General features: G+C 44.2%; 1 protein-coding gene across 7 annotated transcripts in view; it reads right to left on the bottom strand.

Annotated features, from left to right (window-relative positions):
* ERG (ETS transcription factor ERG) overlaps positions 1 to 21,098 on the bottom strand; it is a 106,877-nt gene that overhangs the window by 27,265 nt on the left and 58,514 nt on the right. For 5 of the 7 annotated variants that reach the window (XM_027701805.1, XM_027701807.1, XM_027701812.1 and 2 more), the window contains exon 2: positions 6,249 to 6,466. In XM_027701805.1, the coding sequence (XP_027557606.1) occupies positions 6,249 to 6,466 (218 nt within the window). Of the gene's footprint in view, positions 1 to 6,248; positions 6,467 to 6,662; positions 6,798 to 17,680; positions 17,687 to 21,098 lie in introns of those variants that run through there. The other 2 variants (XM_027701809.1, XM_027701810.1) reach the window with 2 other exon arrangements.

Below are 21,098 nucleotides of genomic sequence, written 5' to 3'. Positions count from 1 at the left end.
ACAGACTGGAATGTGATGCAGATCCCGCCAGCCTGGATCCTGGGAGCTGGTGGGAATTCAGAGCTCCACATGGATGACTGCACCCTCCTCAGTGCCCGGGAACAGCAGCTGTCACACATCCAGACTGTGCAAGGTACCTCGAGTGCTGCTCATTCTGATTTGCTGGCTTGGATAGCACAAAATAGCTACTCCTTAGAAGACTTTACATCAAGGGGAAAATTAAAAAAAAACCCCAACAAGAAAACTTGAGGTCACCCTGGGCTCTGAAAACTCCTTCTGTGTGTCAGATGTGCTCAACCCAGCCAGTACAGAGGCCCTTTGATGAAAATTCAGGCAAAGAAAAAGTGGTATTTCCCCAAAAGAGCCAGCACAAAAGATGTATTAAGTGATAATTTCACTCTCAAATGGTTTTCAAGCAACAATTGGTAGCACTTAAATCAACATTTTGCACATTATTAAATCTTAAGGGCAACTAATTATTTCTGGCACTTCTTTAAAACTCCTGTGATCAGCCAAGCTGATGTTGGAAAGCTTCTGCTGTGCTTTCACTGCAGTTCAGTTTCAAAAATACCTCCTCAGTGAAATCATCACGCTGCAAGTGAAATCTGAATAAGACTTGTGTTTCACCTAAGCCTGCCTTAAAAAAAAAAAGGATTATCTACCAGTGAATGTGGTTATTCCAAGCTACCTTTGTGACAGAATTCCTTGTGCTTAATTTGATAAAATATGTAAAGAATGATAAACAGAACAATAAATAACGGTGTGGCACATGCAACCTCCAGATTTATGTATATGTATAAATATATATAAAATATATATAAAGAAATATATATATATAAAAAACCCTACACCAGGGTGAATCTTTTGGTCTGACTCAAGAGCAATAAATAGCAGGAAACACTATTATTACATTCAGGTGAAAGATTGACTCTGTGGGGGCACAAAAGGTCTCATTAGATTTATGTACCTGGGAGAAATATAATGGCTGTACCTACATAATATATTTAAAGAAACTCAATTTGATACCACCTGTGACAATCTGCATTATTTATGCAACAACAGCAAGGTAAATGACAGCTTTAATTTAAACTTTTCAGGTTTTATTTAATTTAAGGTGGGCCCTCAGGCTGTATTTTCTGGTGGGTTTAGCTCTAAAAATGCTGTTATTGTTAAAGAAAACTGGGTAGCTAATCCCTCTGAAAATAACCCTTTAATTTTACTCTAATGGTATTTTTTTTTTTGGTATTCACAGGAATGCCAGTTATGTTTTGAGATTTCATGTAGGGCAATTACAGGTAAAGTATATGTGGGAAAAGTCCTACCAGATGAGCACATTTTTCTACTTAATTGTGGATGTCTAAAGGGTTCAGTGTGCTCCTAGAATTTTACACCCTCTCCCAGATGACAGAATATATGGCCAGGAAATAAAGTGAGAAGGGAGAGCTGGACAGCAAATATTGCCATTTTAGCTCCTCCCTGCTCACCCCTTTGTGGGGCCTCACACCCTACTTTGCATCCTCTTTACACTGAATTATTCAGACCCAGGTGCCCAGGAAGACAATTCCAGAGGATGCACTCTGGAGATCCTCCAGGTAGCACTTCCATGGCTCAGCAAAGTGGTGTCATATTTTAGACTCCTTTGGGACCACCCAGATTTTAAAATGGGTGCAAACAGAGCAGGTACAGCTTTACTAAAAATGAAAAGCAGCTCCAGATACTGCATGTGTTAATTTTCAAACTCAGGAAGTATTTTTTAACAACTGAGCATTTCTTTTAAGGCAATAAATTTATGCACTGTAAAAGAGCAGGGTTGGGTAAACCTCCTGCAGAAAAGAAAAATGCAAAGTGACCTACAGAATCACAGGGTACCACCAATCTGATACACATGGGTTTTTTTCCCTAAAACTGGCTGGAATTTCACATACTAAGAAGATTCCAATCCCCAAAGTGTAATAACACCCTACACCCTACTCACACGTGTATGTGAGTTTTGGAAGTGCCATAACATCTTTATTTTTGTTACTTGGCAGTGCTAGTTCTCCATTAAAAGTGTATTATTTAAGATGTATCTTTTCAGGGATGAGTTAGGCCTTATAAAAAAATAGTTCTTTGATGAAATAAATGGTGTTTTTTAATTATAATAATATTTTTTTATTATTTTTGAGCATAGTATAAACATATATATGCACACAATTTTTTTGTTGTTGTTCTGTAATCTTTTTCTTTTTTGGTAGCTTGTAAGTGAATTTTTTTGTTTCTTTTTCAGCAAGTCATGTCTGAGGAACTGTAGTGAAGTATGAAATTTCTTTGGCCCAGGTAGGAGCTCTTTCAACAGGGGAGGTTGTCAAATCCAAGATTAATAAACAAACCCCTGCTTTCAGTGTTGCAGGTTATTTTTAATTCAATATAGAAAGAATTACGTTGCACCCCATTATATTTTCTTTAGGAAACCAATGTTCTGAGCAAAACCATTCTGCAGTTCAGAGCAGGAACTTGTACAACCCCTTTCAGAGCCACTGCTGAGCTGTTCATTTCCCAGTGGTGACCCCATTAAAAACCTCTGAGTGATGCTGTCCAGAGCAAAATGAAGGAATTGTTCTTCATGTGCTGCTCAGCTGATTTGCACTAAACTCCAAATGATGGAGTAGGTAGACTTAATGCTATTTCTTTTTAGAGAGGAGACACACAAAATTGCTTCTTTTCATCTCTTTACTTCTGCAGTGGTGGTAAAGGTGACCAGGGTGGTGCAAAAGTGTGTCCTGGGGTTCCTTGGAAACTCCTGAGTGTCTCATCTTTGTGACAACAGTTCTGCAGGAAAGGTCTGAATCAAAATTATGCCCCATGACTAAGTGAAGAAGTTTCACTTAAAGACAATTCCCCAGTGTTCAGATTATACATCCTTGCAGAAGTAGATGCCCGTTCTGCTTGCAACAGTGCAGATCATAAAACACGGAATGGTTTGGGTTGGAAGGGACCTTAAAGGTCATCCCATTCCACCCCTCTGCCATGGACAGGGACACCTTCCACTAGACCAGGTTGCTCCAAGGCCATCCAACCTGGCCTTGGACACTTCCAGGGATCCAGGGGCAGCCACAGCTTCTCTGGGCAACCTGTGCCAGGGCCTCCCCACCCTCACAGCCAAGAATTTCTTCCTAATATCTGATCTCACTTTGCTGTCTTTCAGTGTGAAGCCATTTCCCCTTGTCCTGTCACTCCAGATGCTGAGGAAGAGCCCCTCTCCACATGCACAGGTACTTTATACAGATAGTGCAGACACCTCTGCAAGAAAGGCAGACAGGCCTGTCCACAAAGAGCAATTTTGGCAGCCAAAACCAGCAGCAGCTCCTGTCTGTTGGCTCTGCAGGGAGCCAGAGTATCACCCTGAGTGATTCAACACATTAACAGAAAACAGCATAAAGGAAGGGGGAATTACAGAATCATAGAATATTCTGAGTTGGGAGGGACCCTCAAGGATCATCCAGTCCAAGCCCTGGCCCTGCCCAGGACACCCCAACACTCCCCCCTGTCCCTCAGAGCGTTGTCCAAACCCTCCTGGAGCTCTGGCAGCCTTGGGGCCGTGCCCACTGCCCTGGGGAGCCTGGTCAGTGCTCACCACCCTCTGGGGGAAGAACCTTGTCCTGAGATCCAACCTGACCCTGCCCTGTCCCAGCTCCAGCCCTTCCCTGGGTCCTGTCCCTGCTCCCAGCGAGCAGGGATCGGAGCTGCCCCTTGGGAGGAGCTGCAGAGCCCAATGAGCTCTGCTCTCAGTGTCCTCTGCTCCAGCTGGACAAGCCAAGTACCCTCAGCTGCATCTTGTCTGGCCCCTCTGAACCCTTCATCATCTTCCCAGCCTCCTCTGGATGCTCTCTAACAGCTTCATCTCTCTCTTATAATGTGGCACAGCATTACATTGATAGACTTTATGCAGATAAATCCAAACAGCCTGTTTAATTCAGGGTTTCTGAATGCTTATCCATCCCTGGGAAGTATTTTGAGCTCACATATAGAAGGTGAACACACTTAAACGGGGGGATATGGGCAGCAAACCTCCACCCCAACCCAAGCACATACCCCCAAGCCTCCAGGCTGTAAAACAGGCTGAACATGAGCCAGCCCTGCCCTAAAGTCAGGGGGTCTCAGGGTACCTGGCCCTCTCTGGACCAGGCAAGTCCCTGCAGGAGTCAGAGATTTAGTGCCTGGAGATGTCTGTGTTCCCAAATCAGGGCTCCTACCAGTCCCTACTGGTTTGAGGATGCTGGTGTGGGACAGCAGGTTTTCCACACCGAGCCCTCACCCACAGGTTACGTGGGTTTGCCTGAGACTCAGTTGAACTGATCTGACTCTGGGCACACATTTTGGGTTTGGTAGGGGTCCTGACCTCTTAAATCAAACTATAACCCTTACCAGGGTTGCTAACAAGGACTAGGCAGGACAAGGTTTCAGTTAATAAAAGGTGGTATTGCTGCCCACAGTTTTGTCCTCGAAACCACGTCAGCAACAGCCAAATTCCTGTGATGCACAAACTGAGCTCTAATATTCAGTCTAGTTATGTATTTCAGGAATCCTAGACAGCAAATTCAGGATTCTGGCTTGACTGCTTTTAAAATGTGATTGTCCAACAACTCCAAATGGATCTGTGCCATCTCGACTCTTCTTTAAGATTTGGGAGTATGTCAAAGCAGGAGTCCCTGTATGACTGACGTTAGTTACAAATTATTGCCACTAATTACAAATTATTATCACTAATCACAAATTATTACCACTAATCTCAGTAGCAATCAACACCAATTATCTACTCTAATGCATTTTATGGAATCTACACTAAGGAAAACTGGGATCAGTTTGCTTACACAAGTATTTAAGAGGCAGTTTTAGGAAGCAGGTAAGGCTGGTTTTGAATCAATACTCCATTTGTGATTATACCTGTGCATTTGCTTAGCATAAAAATAAAAAAGACACTGATATAAAGACACTTGAAATTCTGAATAAGCAGGCTTACAAGAACACTTCCTCTAATTCTTTAAAATTTCAGCTCACCGTTTATTTCCACGTATCTCAAATCTTCGACTATTCACTGGAAATTCTGATTTGGCTTCAGCACAATTTCCATTTTTACCAGTGAAGAGGTGTGATAAGCTGCCAAACCACTTTGCCCTGCTTGTGGTGCTCATCACATCAACACAGCAAGTGTGAACAGCGACCACAGAGCCCATGGCTGAGGTTTTTCTAAACAACTGGTGCTGGGAGATGAGATGAGAACGCAGCTGTTGGCGACAGAGGGATGTGAAGCACAGCCCTCACTGGTACATCACCACCAGTTGTGAGCAACTGACTCTCTGGACCTTTGCCCTTGAGCAACACCAAAGGAAAACTGTTTTGACAGTGAGGCATTTTAAACAGGAAAACTCTTGTTTGGATAGTTTCCTTGAAAAAAAAAAAAATCTCCATTGTGTTTTTTTCAGATGGCCCAGAGAGTGCCCCTAAGCTTGGGGGAGCTGCTTATTGACACTCAAAAATTCACTGTATTACTCTTTCAGCCTAATCAATATGATTCTCCTTCATAGTGACATTCATAAAAGAAGTCCTGAGTCAACAGTTAATTCACAGACACGCTGTGGATACTGCCAGCTGAGCTGAATAATTTCTTTTCCTGTTCCTTTCCACTCCCCTCCCTCCCTCCATACATGTTGTTTCTTCAGCGTGAATTCTTCTTAAATACAACTCCACTTTTTGGCACTGTGTTTACAGTAAATATAAAAGCAAAGATCAAGAGTTTACTCCCCCTGCCATTACAAGATTTATCTTTTCTTTTCCCTATGCTTCTCTGGTTATTTTTAGAGCAAAGGCAACTGCCCAAATTACTGCATTTGACAACTTCCACCGAGTGTTAGATCACACACCCCATGCCCTCGATGGATCAGCAGTGCTGCTCCAGCCTACAGCAAACCCTCATTTTATTAACCTTAATAAGTGCTCTTTCAAAGCAAGTTCACATCCAAAAATTAGCCACAGTCAGAGGAGACACAGAAGTCTTGCACAAGCTCATGAGAAGACTGTGCCTGTAGCACCTTTTAAGACCTTCTAACACCTGAACAGGGCTGGGTGGTGTGATGGGGAGACCTGAAGCCTTCTGGGATGGCAGCTGGTGACCAGGTGCCACCTGGGGCATCTAAAATGGGGCCAGATTCGCAGATTTAGACAACTGAGCTACGCCCATCCCAAGAAAAAGCGTTCTTGAGCCTCATTACCTTGACCCATTAACCTGGTTGGGGTTACACTCCATCTTGATGGTGACTCTGGCCGGGGGCTGTGACAACCAGTCCTGCTGGGGGACACGTGGGCTCATCTTTGAGGTCTGCCCATATTCACTGGAGGAGGAGGCCGTCATCTCTGTCTTGGCGAGGTGGGGTGATCCGTAGGCACACTCGAACAGGGACTGGTCTTCGCTCACCACTGATAACGCTTCCTGCAAACAGGAGAAGGGTCAGTGGGACCACGTTTCAGAGAAGGTATTACAACATTCCCCTCAAAAAAGGGGTTTGTACCTCACACGAGGAGGTGAAGTCATCACTTGTTTATTACTTTTTAGGCCCACGAGTGCTGGTGGAGGTGAGGGCCCGTGGGGACACACGTGTTGCCAGCTCTGCCCTGGGGAGACCCACCCCACCAGTGGCTGAGCTGATGAGGAAACACACACCACCAAACACTGGGGAACAGTGGCCAGGAGCTGGGAGGGAGCAGAGGGCAGGATGGGTAGCAAAGCCCGGGTCTGTGGGGTCCCAGGTAGTGATGCAGAGGGCCAGATCTGCCAGGGGTGCAGACAAACCACTGCTTTAACTGCCCCTGAAGGAGCGACCTAAAGCCAGGCCTTGCTGACTCCCTGGGAGCTCCCCTTCCCTCCTCTGGGACACAGGCCAAGTCCCTTCTGGACCAGGAGCTGAGACATCTGGGCACAACCTCTGATCCAGGGACCTTGCCCTTTCTGCCAGCACCCACTGCCAGCTTGAGCAGAGATGCCCACCTCCAACCCTGAGAGGACACGGTGCCCACCAACCACTTCTCTCTCTCTCATGGCAACCCTTCCTGGCTGGGCATCCTGCTCTGGAGCTGTGGGAAGGGCTTCCCCAGCCCCCTTCCCTCACCACAGAGGTTATGTCCTTCGAGGGCAGCAGGGCTCACCAGGCCCCTTGGTGATGGGACTGCTGCCATCATATCTGGTCTGGAGACTCCAGAGGAAGGGAATGTCATCCTCTATCCCCAGTGCCATGCATCCATGCTGGCACCAATTCCTTCCCTGTGTTATCGTGGTGATGCCTGGGCCAGGCTTGGGCTGGTGGTGAGTCTACCACATCCATCAGGAAGCTGTGGGAAGAGCTGAAACTCCCGAAGGGACACATCCTGCCTGAGATGAGGCTCCCTGGCCACGAGAACTGGTCTAGGCTCCCACACTCCTGCTGTCCCAGCAGTGCACAGGCTCAGGGGGCACCCCTGAAAAGCAAGCTTCCAAGGAAAGCACCCCCTCTCCAGGGGCTACTTAGGGTGACCAGGGTGCTTGAGGGTGTACACTGGAAGGGGCTGCCCGGGGAGGTGGTGGAGTCCCCATCCCTGGAGATGTCCAAGGAAGGACTGGACGTGGCACTCAGTGCTCTGGCTGACAAGGTCACAGGTTGGACTTGGTGATCTCGGAGGGCTTTTCCAACGTATGAGATGGACAGGAAGCACAGCACGACTCCCTCCTCCCAGCCTGGCAGCGAGGTACAGGATGGAGCAGGGGGTGCAGCCCAGCACCTCCCTGATCACCACACAGCCCTCTCCAGCAGCCAGGGAACAACTCCCAGCCCTGGGCTGGTGAGGAGGCTCAGTGTGCAGCCCATGAGACGACAGCAGCCATGGAGGAGGCCAGCTGGCAGTGGCTGGAGGTGCAGGGGCCAAGGATGGGGGTGAGGACGGGAGCCCAAGCCAGATTTTGGGGCAGGGTGCTCCGTGAACGACCCCACCCTCCCGAGGCAGCGTGTGTGGGCTGTGCTGCTGCCAGATCTGCTGCTGATGGCCCACAGGAGGACAATAAAACCGTGTGGCCCTGTCAGCAGAGGATGGTGGAGAAGGGAGAGAGAAAAGACACGGAGTCCTCCAGCTGCCTGCAGGCTCCCACCCTCCCTGCCTGCTGGAAGAGGGCTTTGCACAAGCTCCAGCAGCCACATGCTGCCCTAAAAATCAGCGGTTGTATTTGTTCATTTTAAGGCACATGGTGTGACTCTTGGGGGTGTCCTGTGAGGAGATAACAGTTGGACTCGATGATCCTTGTGGGTCCCTTCCAACCAGGGATGTGATTCTGTGGTTCTGCTTCTATCATTCCTTTTATCCACTTGGTTTGTGAGCCCTCAGAGTGCACTCTGTTAATATTCATACTTTGCTCTGCAACTGCAAAGGTGGGAACATCTCTTTCTCCTGCTTACTGCTCATGAAAATTGAGATCCTCCCTTAATATCTGGACTTGGGGAATGGGATCTCAAGCAGCCAAGCCACTGTGAGACTTGTGATTGAATCACCAAGTTCAGGCAGTGATCTGCACCATCTCATTGCTGATTTTCAGATGGCATTTGAGTGCAAAGATCATCACCAGGGTATCACCACTGATTCCCCAGTTGCTTCCTTGCTCTGCACACCCACCAACCTGTACCCCACTACCAAACTGATGCCTCTTGGGTTTCTGGTGATGTGAACTGTGGTTCTGTGAGACAAAAAGGATGCCAGAATAACACCTCTCTCCTTTTTGCCATGCCTCTCGTGCTCCTCTGGGCCTCTGCTCTGCCAGAAACCTCTGCTGTTGGTGGTCTGAAGCTTTTCTGATGAGCCATTTCTGGGAAATTTCTGCAGACCAAGAGGTGGGAGGAGGTGGCTGCTGGTCCCTCGCTCCCCCAAAGATTCCTCCCTGGCTACACTGTGCTGAGAGACAGCAGGGAGCTTGATGTGCTTGGGTAGGAAAGTAGCAGGGATCATATCATGAGAACTAAAGAAAGAAAATGTAACACTGGGAAGAAAATAAAAAGCTCCTTCTCAGCAGTCCATGGAAGTTTTCATGGGAAAAAACCCCCAAATTAAATATATATATTCACAAACACAGCCTGGCCAGGTGGTTACAATGCATCCCACACCTCAAACTATCTAATCCACACTTTTCTCTTTTCTGCCCCACTGTACAGCAAACACATGAGCCAAAAAACACCTAACAAAAAGTTAATTTTGGAAGAGGGAGCGCCAGCAAATACATGAAAGTGTGAATTATACAGGAGAAAGCAAATACAAGATTGCAAATATAAAGAGCATTACTTTACTTTCTAAGCCATTTATTAATAGACCTTTTCAAAACAAGCATCAAACACTATATAATATATTTCTCATTCTCCCACACACAAGTGAAACAAAGGCAAATTCTGCTTCCTATTAAAGAGGAGTGCACCTGATAAAAGTTAATGAATACTTAGGGTAAGTGTAAATGTAAACACACAAAAAAAAATATGGGTTTTCTATTTATTGGCATTTCTAATGACAACAAATATTGCTTGTGCTATGGATGCCTATTATGCTGCAAAAAGAGGGAAAGTCCACACATTTTAACTTCCTGAGGAGGACAGCAAAATGCTGGAAATATGAGCCCAATTACTAAATGCTGTGCAAATACCTACAACTATGGCAAAACCAAGACACACATAAATGAACCCAAGGGACGGGCTTAAACTTTTAAGACATTTCAGAGGAAAATTCCTGGTTATTCACGGACAAAGAAAGCTCAATGTGCTTGCTGGGGTTTTGTTCTGGTTTAATAGCACTCATCTGCACTCCATCCTTATCAGTCAGTGCTTGCTGACAGGGCTGTGAAGGCTCTGGAGGAATAACTGAGTCCCTGCCAGCTTTGTGTGCTCTTGGGTTGGTCCTCATGTGGAAGCCTCATTAATGTGCACTCTACAACAGTGAGTAGCTCTGACATTTCACTCCAAGTCCTCACTGATCTTTGCTGTGCCGTTTTTAAGGACAGTAGGACACATATCCTCCCCTCCCTTGAGCACATTGTAAAAGCTGAACTGGCCAGCTAAACCTTTGCAAAATATTGAGGAGTCAGCATAATTAAAGAACATGGTCTAAGCTGGGATTAGCCTTACTTCCTCTTTAACCACCTTTTCTCTTTTCTCACACCTAAATGAGATTGAGATTTCAGAGTAAGAAACATGGAAAATATGTTTAACATCTCTTCTACTCCTCCTGTGAGCCAGGACTCAGGTAGTCACACTGACTGTCCTCTCCTCCAAACACAACCAGGACCATTGATGTCAATGTACCAGCAACGACTACAGATGATATTTGTGGTCCTTGCATATCCTCACACACAGGGAAAACAGTCCTCTGCAACTCAGGGATGGGAGTTGTGTGTCCAGGATTGCAACTGCTGCCTTTCTTCCTCTCAGTGATCTTAAATTACAGAATCACCAAACGGTTTGGGTTGGAAGGGACTTTGAAGATCATCTTGTTCCAACCCCTGCCATGGGCAGGGACACCTTCCACTAGCCCAGGTTGCTCCAAGCCCTGTCCAATCTGGCCTTGGACACTTCCAGGGATCCAGGGGCAGCCACAGCTTCTCTGGGCAACCTGGGCCAGGGCCTCATCACCCTCAAGCCAAGAATTTCTTCCTAATATCCAATCTAACCCTGCACTCCTTCAGCTTAAGTCCATTCTCTTTTGTCCTATCACTCCATACCCTTTTGAAAAGTCCCTTTCCAACCTTCTTGTAGCCCCTTTAGGCACTGGAAGGGGCTCTAAGGTTTCCCTGGAGCCTTCTCTTCTCCAGGATGAAGAGCCCCAGCCCTCCCAGTCTGTCTACTTAAAAGGTGAGGATTTGTGGCCCAGGCTTTTCTGAGTCCACTGACCTTGCAAGGCACGGTGATGCTGAACAATCAGAACTCAAAACAACCTGATATAACCTCATGTGAAACTCATCCTGTGGGAAAGCATAGAAACAGCATCAAGAAATATGAGGCATTTCTCAGCTCCATGGGAATGGCTGACAACTGGCATAATTTTGGATCTTCAAACATGAGCTCTGAAAGGAAGGTTCTGACAGCAAACTGCTGCACCAAAACAGCTCAGAGAAAGCAGTTGTGGGTATTTCTTCCTTGAATACAGGGACTTAGGAGTGTGTTTTCTTCTATAATTGCACATCCAAGCTCCTGGACCAAACAGAATATAAAAATTGTCAGAATTCACAATCATGAAAAGCAGCGGCATGGCCTGGCCACGTAGAAATGTAAACAAAACTATTAACACTGACAGTGTTTGGCAAGGTTTTATTACATATGGATACCAGTTCTATTTCCAGTAAAGGCTTTTCATTACTCATTCACATCTTAATCCTTTTTTCTCATCCATATTAATGCTGTTTCTGGGGGCAGTTTGGCAACACCAAGCCACAAGTGAGATAAAGCAACGTAAACATTAACATTACCAAAGAGATGCATTACAGGCTTCTTTCATTTTTGACAAGTTATGTACCTCTGTAACAACAATTTTAGTGGTGATTGGGTCATTTTCCTGGATTTCACATGGCAATAACATGTTCTCAGGACAGCCCAGAAATAAAACCTTTCATTTCTAGTAACCACTGCCTAAAGTTGATATGAAGAAAGCAACACACGCAGTTTATGACAGCAGGTGAGAAAGGTAATTCATGCAAATCTGTGAAGCAGAGTTGTTGGTATCTGAGGTCAACACTGAACACAAATTTTCTTTATTTCATCTTCCTTTTCCTCTCATAACATCACCAGCAAGACAAACAAACAAAAAAATCCCCTGTTACTTCCTTCATTAAGACTTTTATTTTATAATCACTTATACCGTGCAAAACCTGGCTTCTCCCTTGGACTTTCTGTACTAATGATAAAAGAACAAAATGATTTCTCTCTTTGGATTTGACTTATGCTTCGCTGATAAGTTTTTTTAAAATAGAAAAAGAATAACAGACTGACAAATTTGTAGAACAATAGGTACAGCAACGCCTTTAAAGTAGGCATAAAGTCATTAGGACAAAGGTGTTTACTTAATCAAATGCAAGATTACTTGGCCTGGAAGCAAGAAGTTACAGGAAATGTGATTGAAGTAGTTCCCATCATGAGGAGTATATCCAAGCTGCCCTGTCCTTTAAATGCAATGTCAGGAACTAAGGACAAAGACTTTTTTTACTAAAGCTTCATCAAAATTAAGAAATGGCTAAAAAAGGCAATAAGGTGTGGGGCTGTGTAGCATAATTTGCTTGTGCAGGGGGATCTTGGGGGAAAAAATACAGCAGCAGGATGTTAAAATACTTTGGAGGCCATTCTAACCCAAGGGTTAGAAAGGGCAGTGGTTTTAAATTGAAAACTTGGTTGTTATTTTTTTTCATGGGCAATGTTTTAAACTGAGTTTATATTAGGAAGAAATTCTTGATTGTGAGGGTGGAGAGGCCCTGGCACAGGTTGCCCAGAGAAGCTGTGGCTGCCCCTGGATCCCTGGAAATGTCCAAGGCCAGGTTGGATGGGGCTTGGAGCAACCTGGGCTAGTGGAAGGTGTCCCTGCCCATAGCAGGAGGTGGAGCTGGATGATCTTTGAGGTCCCTTCCAATTCAAATCACTCTGTGACTCTATGATTTTATGATCTCAAAATATTCAGCTCTGTTTTTCCTTCATTCCTTCAGATTTTTCCATGGTTTCCTGCTCAATCCCCATAACAGAAAAGGTTTAGTAGATCTTTTTTAGCCCCCTTGTCTATCCAAAATCTATCAAGCGATTTCCTGCTCAAGGAAAAAAAAAAATGCTTCAAGAACTTTCAAAGTCAAGAACTTAACTGGGCAACACTGTCAAAATCCGAGCAGCCAATATCACACCAGTATGATGAGAAACACTGTCCACAAACCAGTAAGATACTGGGCAAGAAGTGCACATCAAGAGGAGGATGCATGAAGAGACACAAATACAGCAACAACCCTGGCTGTGCATTGAGATGATACGGATACTAAAATGCATTTATTGCTTGGAGAGTCAGCACTCAGGACTCCAAATGGAGCTGGTACCCTTGACTTGCAACAACTGCAATTAAAAACTTTTAATTAGCTTTGCCATATGTCCACTTCTGACACACGGTTTTTAATATTTCTCCTCATTAACGTAAACAACTTTTACTTCTTCCCTAATCTGATTTCATAGTAAATAAGCCACAAGCTCAGAGCTCCACACAGCCACAAGTTCAGACACGGGCTGTTTCCCATCACTTCTTGCATGTCTACGGTCGGTCAGAGAAATTAATTCTCCGTTCTGCAAAGAATTCTGACATCCTGAGACTTATTTTCATCTTAAATTAGACCAAAAGCTGTTATAAGAAAACTTTCACCCAACTGTTTATTAAAAGGATGGATTGTAATGCGCTGGCGTGTGTTTTGCAGATGTTACAGCTTTCTAATAAACACATTTGGAGAGGACCTGTTTTTTTCTGAGGGAAGATTGTTCTGATTAAGACCATGCAATTAGGCCTGTAAGCGTTTCCATGCTTTTTTGCACTCGGTATCCCTTGTATACTCGATGACATTTGTTACTGAGGTTGTTTAAATGGAATTACATACGACTGTTACTGAGAGAAAGAACAGGTGACAGTGTGGAGGAGAGCACACAGTGCACACCTTGACCAAGCCTGCTTGCTACTCTCTGTTCTTCCTCAGGCTGCATCTCCTGATGCTCTAGGAACTGTTTATCTGGAGTGAAAGCCTAATTCCAAACAGGCCAGGAATGTCATTTCCACCCTGGAACAGCGAGGCTGGACACCAGAACCTCTCAGAGCAGCAGGCAGCCTTCCAGCCTGAAACCCTGCTCACGTCTGCAACAGGCACCACTGCACGATGGAACAAGCTGTGGTTGAGCTGCTTAAAGAGCTTCCAGCCTAAATTTGCAGCCCTGCTTTAAAGCCAAGTCTTTTGAGCCTTGGATTCATGGCATCCAGCAGGAATCGGTGGAATAAAAGACAAATGATTGATGGTTTAGCCTTGCTGGGGCGTATTAATCACTGTGCTCATACAACTCTCTCCTGACCATTTGCAGGAGAAGGATATTCAATACGGTGTGTGGAACATACTGGAAAAGGTTACTGCTCAAAACGCAGTCACCTGAGTCAGGAATTGCAACACACATCTGGAATATGTTTTCCTTCTAAATCTCCGAGCCTTGGATTCATTAGATCAGACAAAAATCCACATATTCTATTCATGAGAGAGTTCAGGAACAACAAAAAGCCTTGGCAAGTACAAGATAGGAAAGACAGATGAGAACCTGATTGCCAGCTCAGCGAACATCCCCCACCTATTTGCAGGGAGCACTTGGATGGTCCCTGTTAATCCAAACACACGCCTGGTGCTGCCCCTTATCAGCCATTTCACCTCTTGCTGAGGAAAACACAAGGATGTTTGGAGTGCCACTTGAAAAAAGGAATAATCAAGCATCCATCAAACTTGGATGTTATGAAATTTCGGGCAAGGCTCATTTCTGGGAAACAATAGCAGATGTTTGAGGCCTTATCCTGCAGCGTAAACCCTTCTCCTGACTTCACCAGGAACGTGAACAGAGGCCTCATGGCTAAGCCCAAAGGCTTAATATTTTGTGCCTTGATGAACAAATTCTGAAATATTACAAATTCAAATGTAAACTGCGCTGCTTTATCACAATTTTTAACATATAAACCATCATTCCTGAAATGTCAGCTACCCCTGCTTTTGCCCAGGCTATTTTTGACATGTCCTATTATCACAAAGTAATATTTGTAGCATAAGGCGTTGAAATCCACGTCTCTAAATGCTTCATAAAACAAAAAAATCACCGTTCCACTGTTGCAGGTGGGGGAACTTTGGTTAAGAATTGCTAAAAAAGGGTCTTGGTTTAGCAAACATATCTCCCTCATGCCAGGCTCTGTGCCCTATTGGGGATTACCCTGAATCTCACGCACTGAGATTATCACACCAAGAAGAACAACTTCCAGAGATCAGGAAACATCTGATTTAAAGAGCTGTCATTTCACAACTAATTGTTTCATCTGCAGCCTTTTTCTGGCAGTAAAGTGCAAATTAATAGCTTGACACCAAACCAGGAGTTAACAAATGGAAGTAGGGAACTCTTTTGTGCATGTCACATGCCCTGCACACCGTCTAAGCAACACAGTGATGAAACCCTCCACCCTGCACCTGCTTGAATTTCAGTGCCCAAGCAACTTCAAGCTGCTTGGAACCAGCTCTGTCCACGCAAAACCACCAAAGAACTGCACCTGGACCTCAGAATTCTCCATCTGCACGAGCAGAGTGCTGGCAAATCACTCAAACACTGAGGCAACACCAGGTTTTATCAAGTGCACCATCAGCTGAACGAAGAGGTGGCTGCAGGGCTGGAGCAGCACAACGATCCAAATACGTAATCCTGAATGATTATGTCAACCTTTACATCCCCAGTGCTAAAAACAATACAAAATATCCTGCAGATTGTATATTGTATGAGCATTTTTAAAGAAACTGTAGCTTTGTATGCTTATTTTAGCACTTCCATCCACGTAAGGAGCTCTTAAACACCGAAGTCTGAATGACTATTTTTTCAGTCAATACAATAGACTTTTCTTCCTTTTCATCTTGAGAGTATTGTCAATTATGGAGGACTTTGAAAGCTTGAAGTTTTTTCCTCCTCCATGCTTGGCTGTTAACTTCTAGGGCTTCACAATGCCTGGAAAATTGGGAAAACTTGGATATAAAACCTGAATTTCTGTCTCAGCTCAGGGCAAGCCTGTTGTTTTTCTCGTACAGGCCTACCTTAATCTGAAGGAACAGCCAACCTTCTACTTTGTTGAAAAACATAAACATCTGAGTGTTTTTCCAGCAATCTTTCCAGCAAGGATTTGTTTGGCAAAACCAGGTGGCAGGTTTGTAAAGTGGCCCAGAGCCCAAGCGGAGGGAACTGAGGGTGCACAACCACACCTGCTGTGAAATTTTGTTGATAGATCAAAATGATATTGGGGAAAGAGTCTTGGGAAAGAGTCTCGGGAACAAAACACTTGACCAAAACAAGATATTGATCTCATTCAAGACCATCCTATCCATTCTGTGTCTCCTCTTACAATCTTTTGCATCTTGGGTAGCCCCAGATGTTCACCTGGGTTGTCTTCAAGAATTACTGTGTGTTAATCAGAGTTAGTCTCCTGTCCAGAATTAGAGGCTTTGCTTGTACCCAGTAACAAACCCTGGTATATTGGTTTTGGAAACTCTATTGAGAAAATTTTTAACCTTTTTCTTTTTTTTAGCTTTATTCAAAAGATTTTTGCAGTGTTATCACCAGGTGGTAACATTTGCAACTCTTTTTTCCTACCATCCAAGCAAAAACTACAAAAAGATTGTACAGTACATTTATACTTAGTTTAATATTTGTTCACTGTGGTGGGTTGACTCACCACTTATATATTTTTATATTTAATTATATATTCCCATTATATACATATATGCATAAGTATATGTACAGACACACATTTTTAGACAATCCCACCCTCGATCTCTGAACAAATTTTAAAGTAAAAATAATTCAGGCATTAAAATACTTTTCTCTAGGGCATACTATGGATCGAGGACAAGCTCACCAGCAAAGTGATTAAAAATAAAAACATACAGGAAGGAATGAAGAGATTTTTTACGGTCATTACATCGACGAAAATGTTAAATACTAAGGGTAAAACTGAAAAGCAGCACCCAAGTTAGTTTCTTTTCCACTGACCCTTAGGTTTTTATGAATGCCTGACAGCATTAGGGGAAATAACACTTGGATGGTGGCCACCAACTGAACTTCTCAGTGACCCATCACTTCCCTGCAGTGTCTCTGTGTGTGGTGGTTGTGCACGTGCACACACGAGCGGGATGAGTGGATCACTCACCTTCTGCTTGGAAAGACTGCAATTCCAGGGGAATTTTAGCTCCAAATATTAGCCAATCCAAAGAAATCACAGGAGAACCGCAGGTTGCCCACTGGGTGTGTTACCTGCTGCATCCACCCAGCAGCCAGGAACGGGAATCAGCCCAGGGAGAGGGAGTGGGATGTGCTCTTGGGCATCTGCAGAGCTGCTGTCCTGCGGCTCAGGCTCCTCCTCAGGGACTCCTTAGAGTTGGAGATCCTCCCGCCTGCTGCACCAGGCTGGCCAGGTCTCAGATGCTCCCCTGTGTTCACCTCCATGCATATTTAAAACCCTCACCTTCCCATTTAGAGAGCACTTGCCACACTCAGCACTTACTAATTTCCTTGCTTGATCTTTCTGCAAATGCTGCTCCAACCATCTTTATTTATATGGATGTTTTTATTCACTTCCAAATGTATTTGTCTTGATGTAATTCTCCCCTGTGAGGGTGGGGAGGCCCTGGCACAGGTTGCCCAGAGAAGCTGTGGCTGCCCCTGGATCCCTGGAAGTGTCCAAGGCCAGGTTGGACGGGGCTTGGAGCAACCTGGGATTGTGGAAGTTGGGTTGGATGATGATCTTTAAGGTCCCTTTCAACACAAACCACTCTGTGATTCTATATTTTGTACTGACTACCCCCCATTAATAACTGGAATTAAAAGGCAAATTTTCTATTGCTGTTTAAAACACTCCCTACCTTAACAGTGCTCTCCATTTCTCCACAACACTGGAGCAGAAAATCTTGTGTTTACATTATTCTCCCTTCCTTTTCCTCAGACACCTTTTATTCTGGATCCTCCATGTATACATTGACTATATACATACATAGTATTATATGCTTCTCATGGTATTCCCCATTTTACGAGCATATGGAATCTTGCTTGGATAGGTAATCTTTCTAAATTCAGAATGAACTTTCCAAATATGCCCACTGTGTATGTAAAATATGACTTCCTGTCACGATAACCTTTCCAGTGTATAGCCCAGCATACTTTCCTATAATTGTTTATAAGGAATATCTTGATTCATACTTCTGCACACGTTATTTTAGCCATCTGCCACAAAACATGACTAATGAAATTAATATAGGGTTGAATGTCACAGCACTAAGTAATTTCTGGGGGTGCAAAGAGCAACACATGAGACTGCTCATAAAATAGCAATAAAGTGCCTGCTTTTGTTTAAGGATATTTAACCTGCTCTGCTGAACCAGTAAAAATAAGGAGTTGTTTTAGCTCAAACATTAACTATGAGATCAAAGAGACTGGAATAGGTTTTGACATATTGCAGTTAAAGAAGTAGCCAGAGCAATAGATTGGAAGTAAAATGTTGTTTCATACCTATGATTGACAAAGGTTGGAGTGAATGTTCTTTTTTTCTCCCCAGATAAATCAAAACAGAACTGTCCCAACAGGAAACCCTCACATAATACAACAAACCCATTTGCTTTATGACAGTAGAAAAAAAAAAATAATCCAAACCTGTGGTTTGGCTTTTAAACTGAGTTCTTATTACTTTATTTAAGCAACAAATTTCTAAATAAAATCACCAATCCAAACTCACAAAATATAAGCAATTACTTCAGAAAATTTTCAACTGTTTCATTCTTTTTTCCCTTTTTTAGGAGATCTGCCTCACAAATTTAAACTTTCACCTCAAACCATTCTATGCTTCTGTGAACTTGTGGCTCTGTGACCCTTCTCTCTGCTGCAACCCAGCAGAAACAGGTTGTGGCCCATTTTTAATTTTACATGTGAAGAAGAAAAGGAAAATGCACATGTTGATATCTTTGATGTGGCAACAAAGAACAAATCCTGCAGCTTTTCCCCGTGGCAATATTTCTTCCAAACTGCTGATTACCAGAGTTATCCCTCAAAAACCAGGCCCTGCAGCTCTGCTATGGACTCTGTTTTGCAGTGGCACCAACATTAACTCTGGAAGGACATAAAAGATCATCTGCTGCCATTGATGAAAAGTGAGCTGAGAAAGTCAATGCAAATGAAGAGAATCTCAAGCCCAAAATTGTGAGACCTGAGTTTACCACAGCAATAAAAAACATAAAGATGCTTTCCCCCACACCTCACTAATAAGACCAAGTGTCTAATATACATTACTGTAGGAAACGAAGCTGGGAGGATGCAAAGATTAAGACATGCTGAAAGAAAATATTTTGATTTACTTTCCTTCGGACTGTATTGAAAAACTACCCCCAAAATCTCTTTATATACTGTAATCTAGGCCTTCAAACACACAGGAGAGGTAGAGAGGTCTGCAGGCTGTTTCTCTTTTATTGTTTCCCCAAACAAACCCATTTCCTACAAGCTGTTCCCATATCTTTTGTGCCACGTCCAGCTTCCCAGAAAAACAGCAGGAAAACAAAGTGTGAACTCAAAACAACCCATTTCCCCAGAACAATGTGCCATACCAAGGAGAGGGAGAGCTGGAGGGGAGGAAGGCTGAAGGGGAAGGGGGGAAGGGAGAGAGGGAAGGATCGAAGCTGTTTTGATGCTGCCAAGGGACTTGAAGAAAAAAGGAAGGAGGAACTTTTAGAAGTCACAGTGGGGAAGAGCTGTGAGTTGTGTAACTGTAAATATGCAACAGGCAAGTTGCCAACTATTTCAAAGGATTTGAGGTTTCAAAATCATCGAGGAGTCCAACTGATTTGTGCTCTGGGTTTGGAGCTTCCAGGAACACCTTTATATGTCTGAGAGCCAGAAACTACCATATCTTTTTATAGACTACTCGAGCCATACTTGGTCATAATTTCAAGTTGAATCAGTGAGGAATGTAAACAGACACCATTTATGCTTCTCTGCAATCTAATAAAATGAAAGCATGGACTAAATAAAGCCAAATGATAGATGTCGTTCAGTAAGAAGGGAAAACCAGATGATCATGTTCATTTAGATCCTGGCTGACCTGAGCAATATCCAAAGTTCCTGCTAGTCAGTAAACCAAGAAAACCTACCCACTAAACTCCCACAGGAATGATGATACCACTCATTGAGAGACATGTGATAAAAGCCAATGATAAATGTCACCATGCCATTTTAAAATCCTCTTTCTGTATTGGGCCCGCCAAGGATATAAAAGCAAAAAAAAGGAGGAATAAAAGTAAGGAAGGAACAAATTATTTCAGCCTTTCTGTCCATGAGGATTACTCAAGTAAGAAAAACATAATTTTTAGAGTCAACACAACAACTGGAATGCTTTTCCCCAGACTGTGTCCTGGGCTGCATCAAAAGCACCGTGGGCAGAAGGTGGTGGTGGGGATTCTGCCCCTCTGCCCAGCTCTGGTGAGATCCCATCTGCAGAGCTGCCTCCAGCCCTGGGGGACCCAAAATAAGAAGGACATGGAACTGTTGAAGAAGGTCCAGAGAAGCTCATGAAGATGATCCCAGGGCTGGAGCAGCTCTATGAGGAAAGACAGGGAGAATTGGGATTGTTCAGCCTGGAAAAGGGAAGGCTTTGAGGTGATGTAATTGCAGCCTTCCAGGACCTGAAGGAGCCAACAAAAAAGATGGAGAGAGACTATTTCCAAGGGATGGAGTGACAGGACAAGAGGAATGGCTTTAAACTGAAAGAGGGTAGGGTTAGATTGGATATTAGGAAGAAATTCTTCCCTGTGAGAGTGGGGACACCCTGGCCCAGGTTGCCCAGAGAAGCTGTGGCTGCCCCTGGATCCCTGGAAGTGTCCAAGGCCAGGTTAGACAGGGCTTGGAGCAACCTGGGCTAGTGGAAGGTGTCCCTGCCCGTGGTAGGGAGGGGGAAAACTGGATGATCTTTAAGGTCCCTTCCAACTCAAATCATTCTATGAATCCATGAAATCAAGAATCTGACCAGCTTTGAAATGTTTGGTAGGGAGATGCTGCTTCTGCAGTGAAAAAACAATGTGGTTCATTTCTTTTTTTTCTGTTGATAAAAGATGCAACCCCACAGATGTTGCAGTCACTGCAATTCAAACCCACGGTCCCAAACACTACAATGTGTCAGCAAGACCTGGCATGACCATGAAAGGTGTAGTCTACAGAGGAGGAGATGTGGTGCAACACTCATGTCACAATGTGCTGACTTCCTACTGTGGATTTGTATTAAACTGCCACAATACTGCTGCA

This window comes from Neopelma chrysocephalum, unplaced genomic scaffold, assembly GCF_003984885.1.
Source record: "Neopelma chrysocephalum unplaced genomic scaffold, ASM398488v2 Primary Assembly neopelma1_166, whole genome shotgun sequence".
Classification (NCBI taxonomy): Eukaryota; Metazoa; Chordata; class Aves; order Passeriformes; family Pipridae; genus Neopelma; species Neopelma chrysocephalum.
Note: the sequence above shows the minus strand (reverse complement) of the source record. Positions and strands in the feature narration are given on the sequence as shown.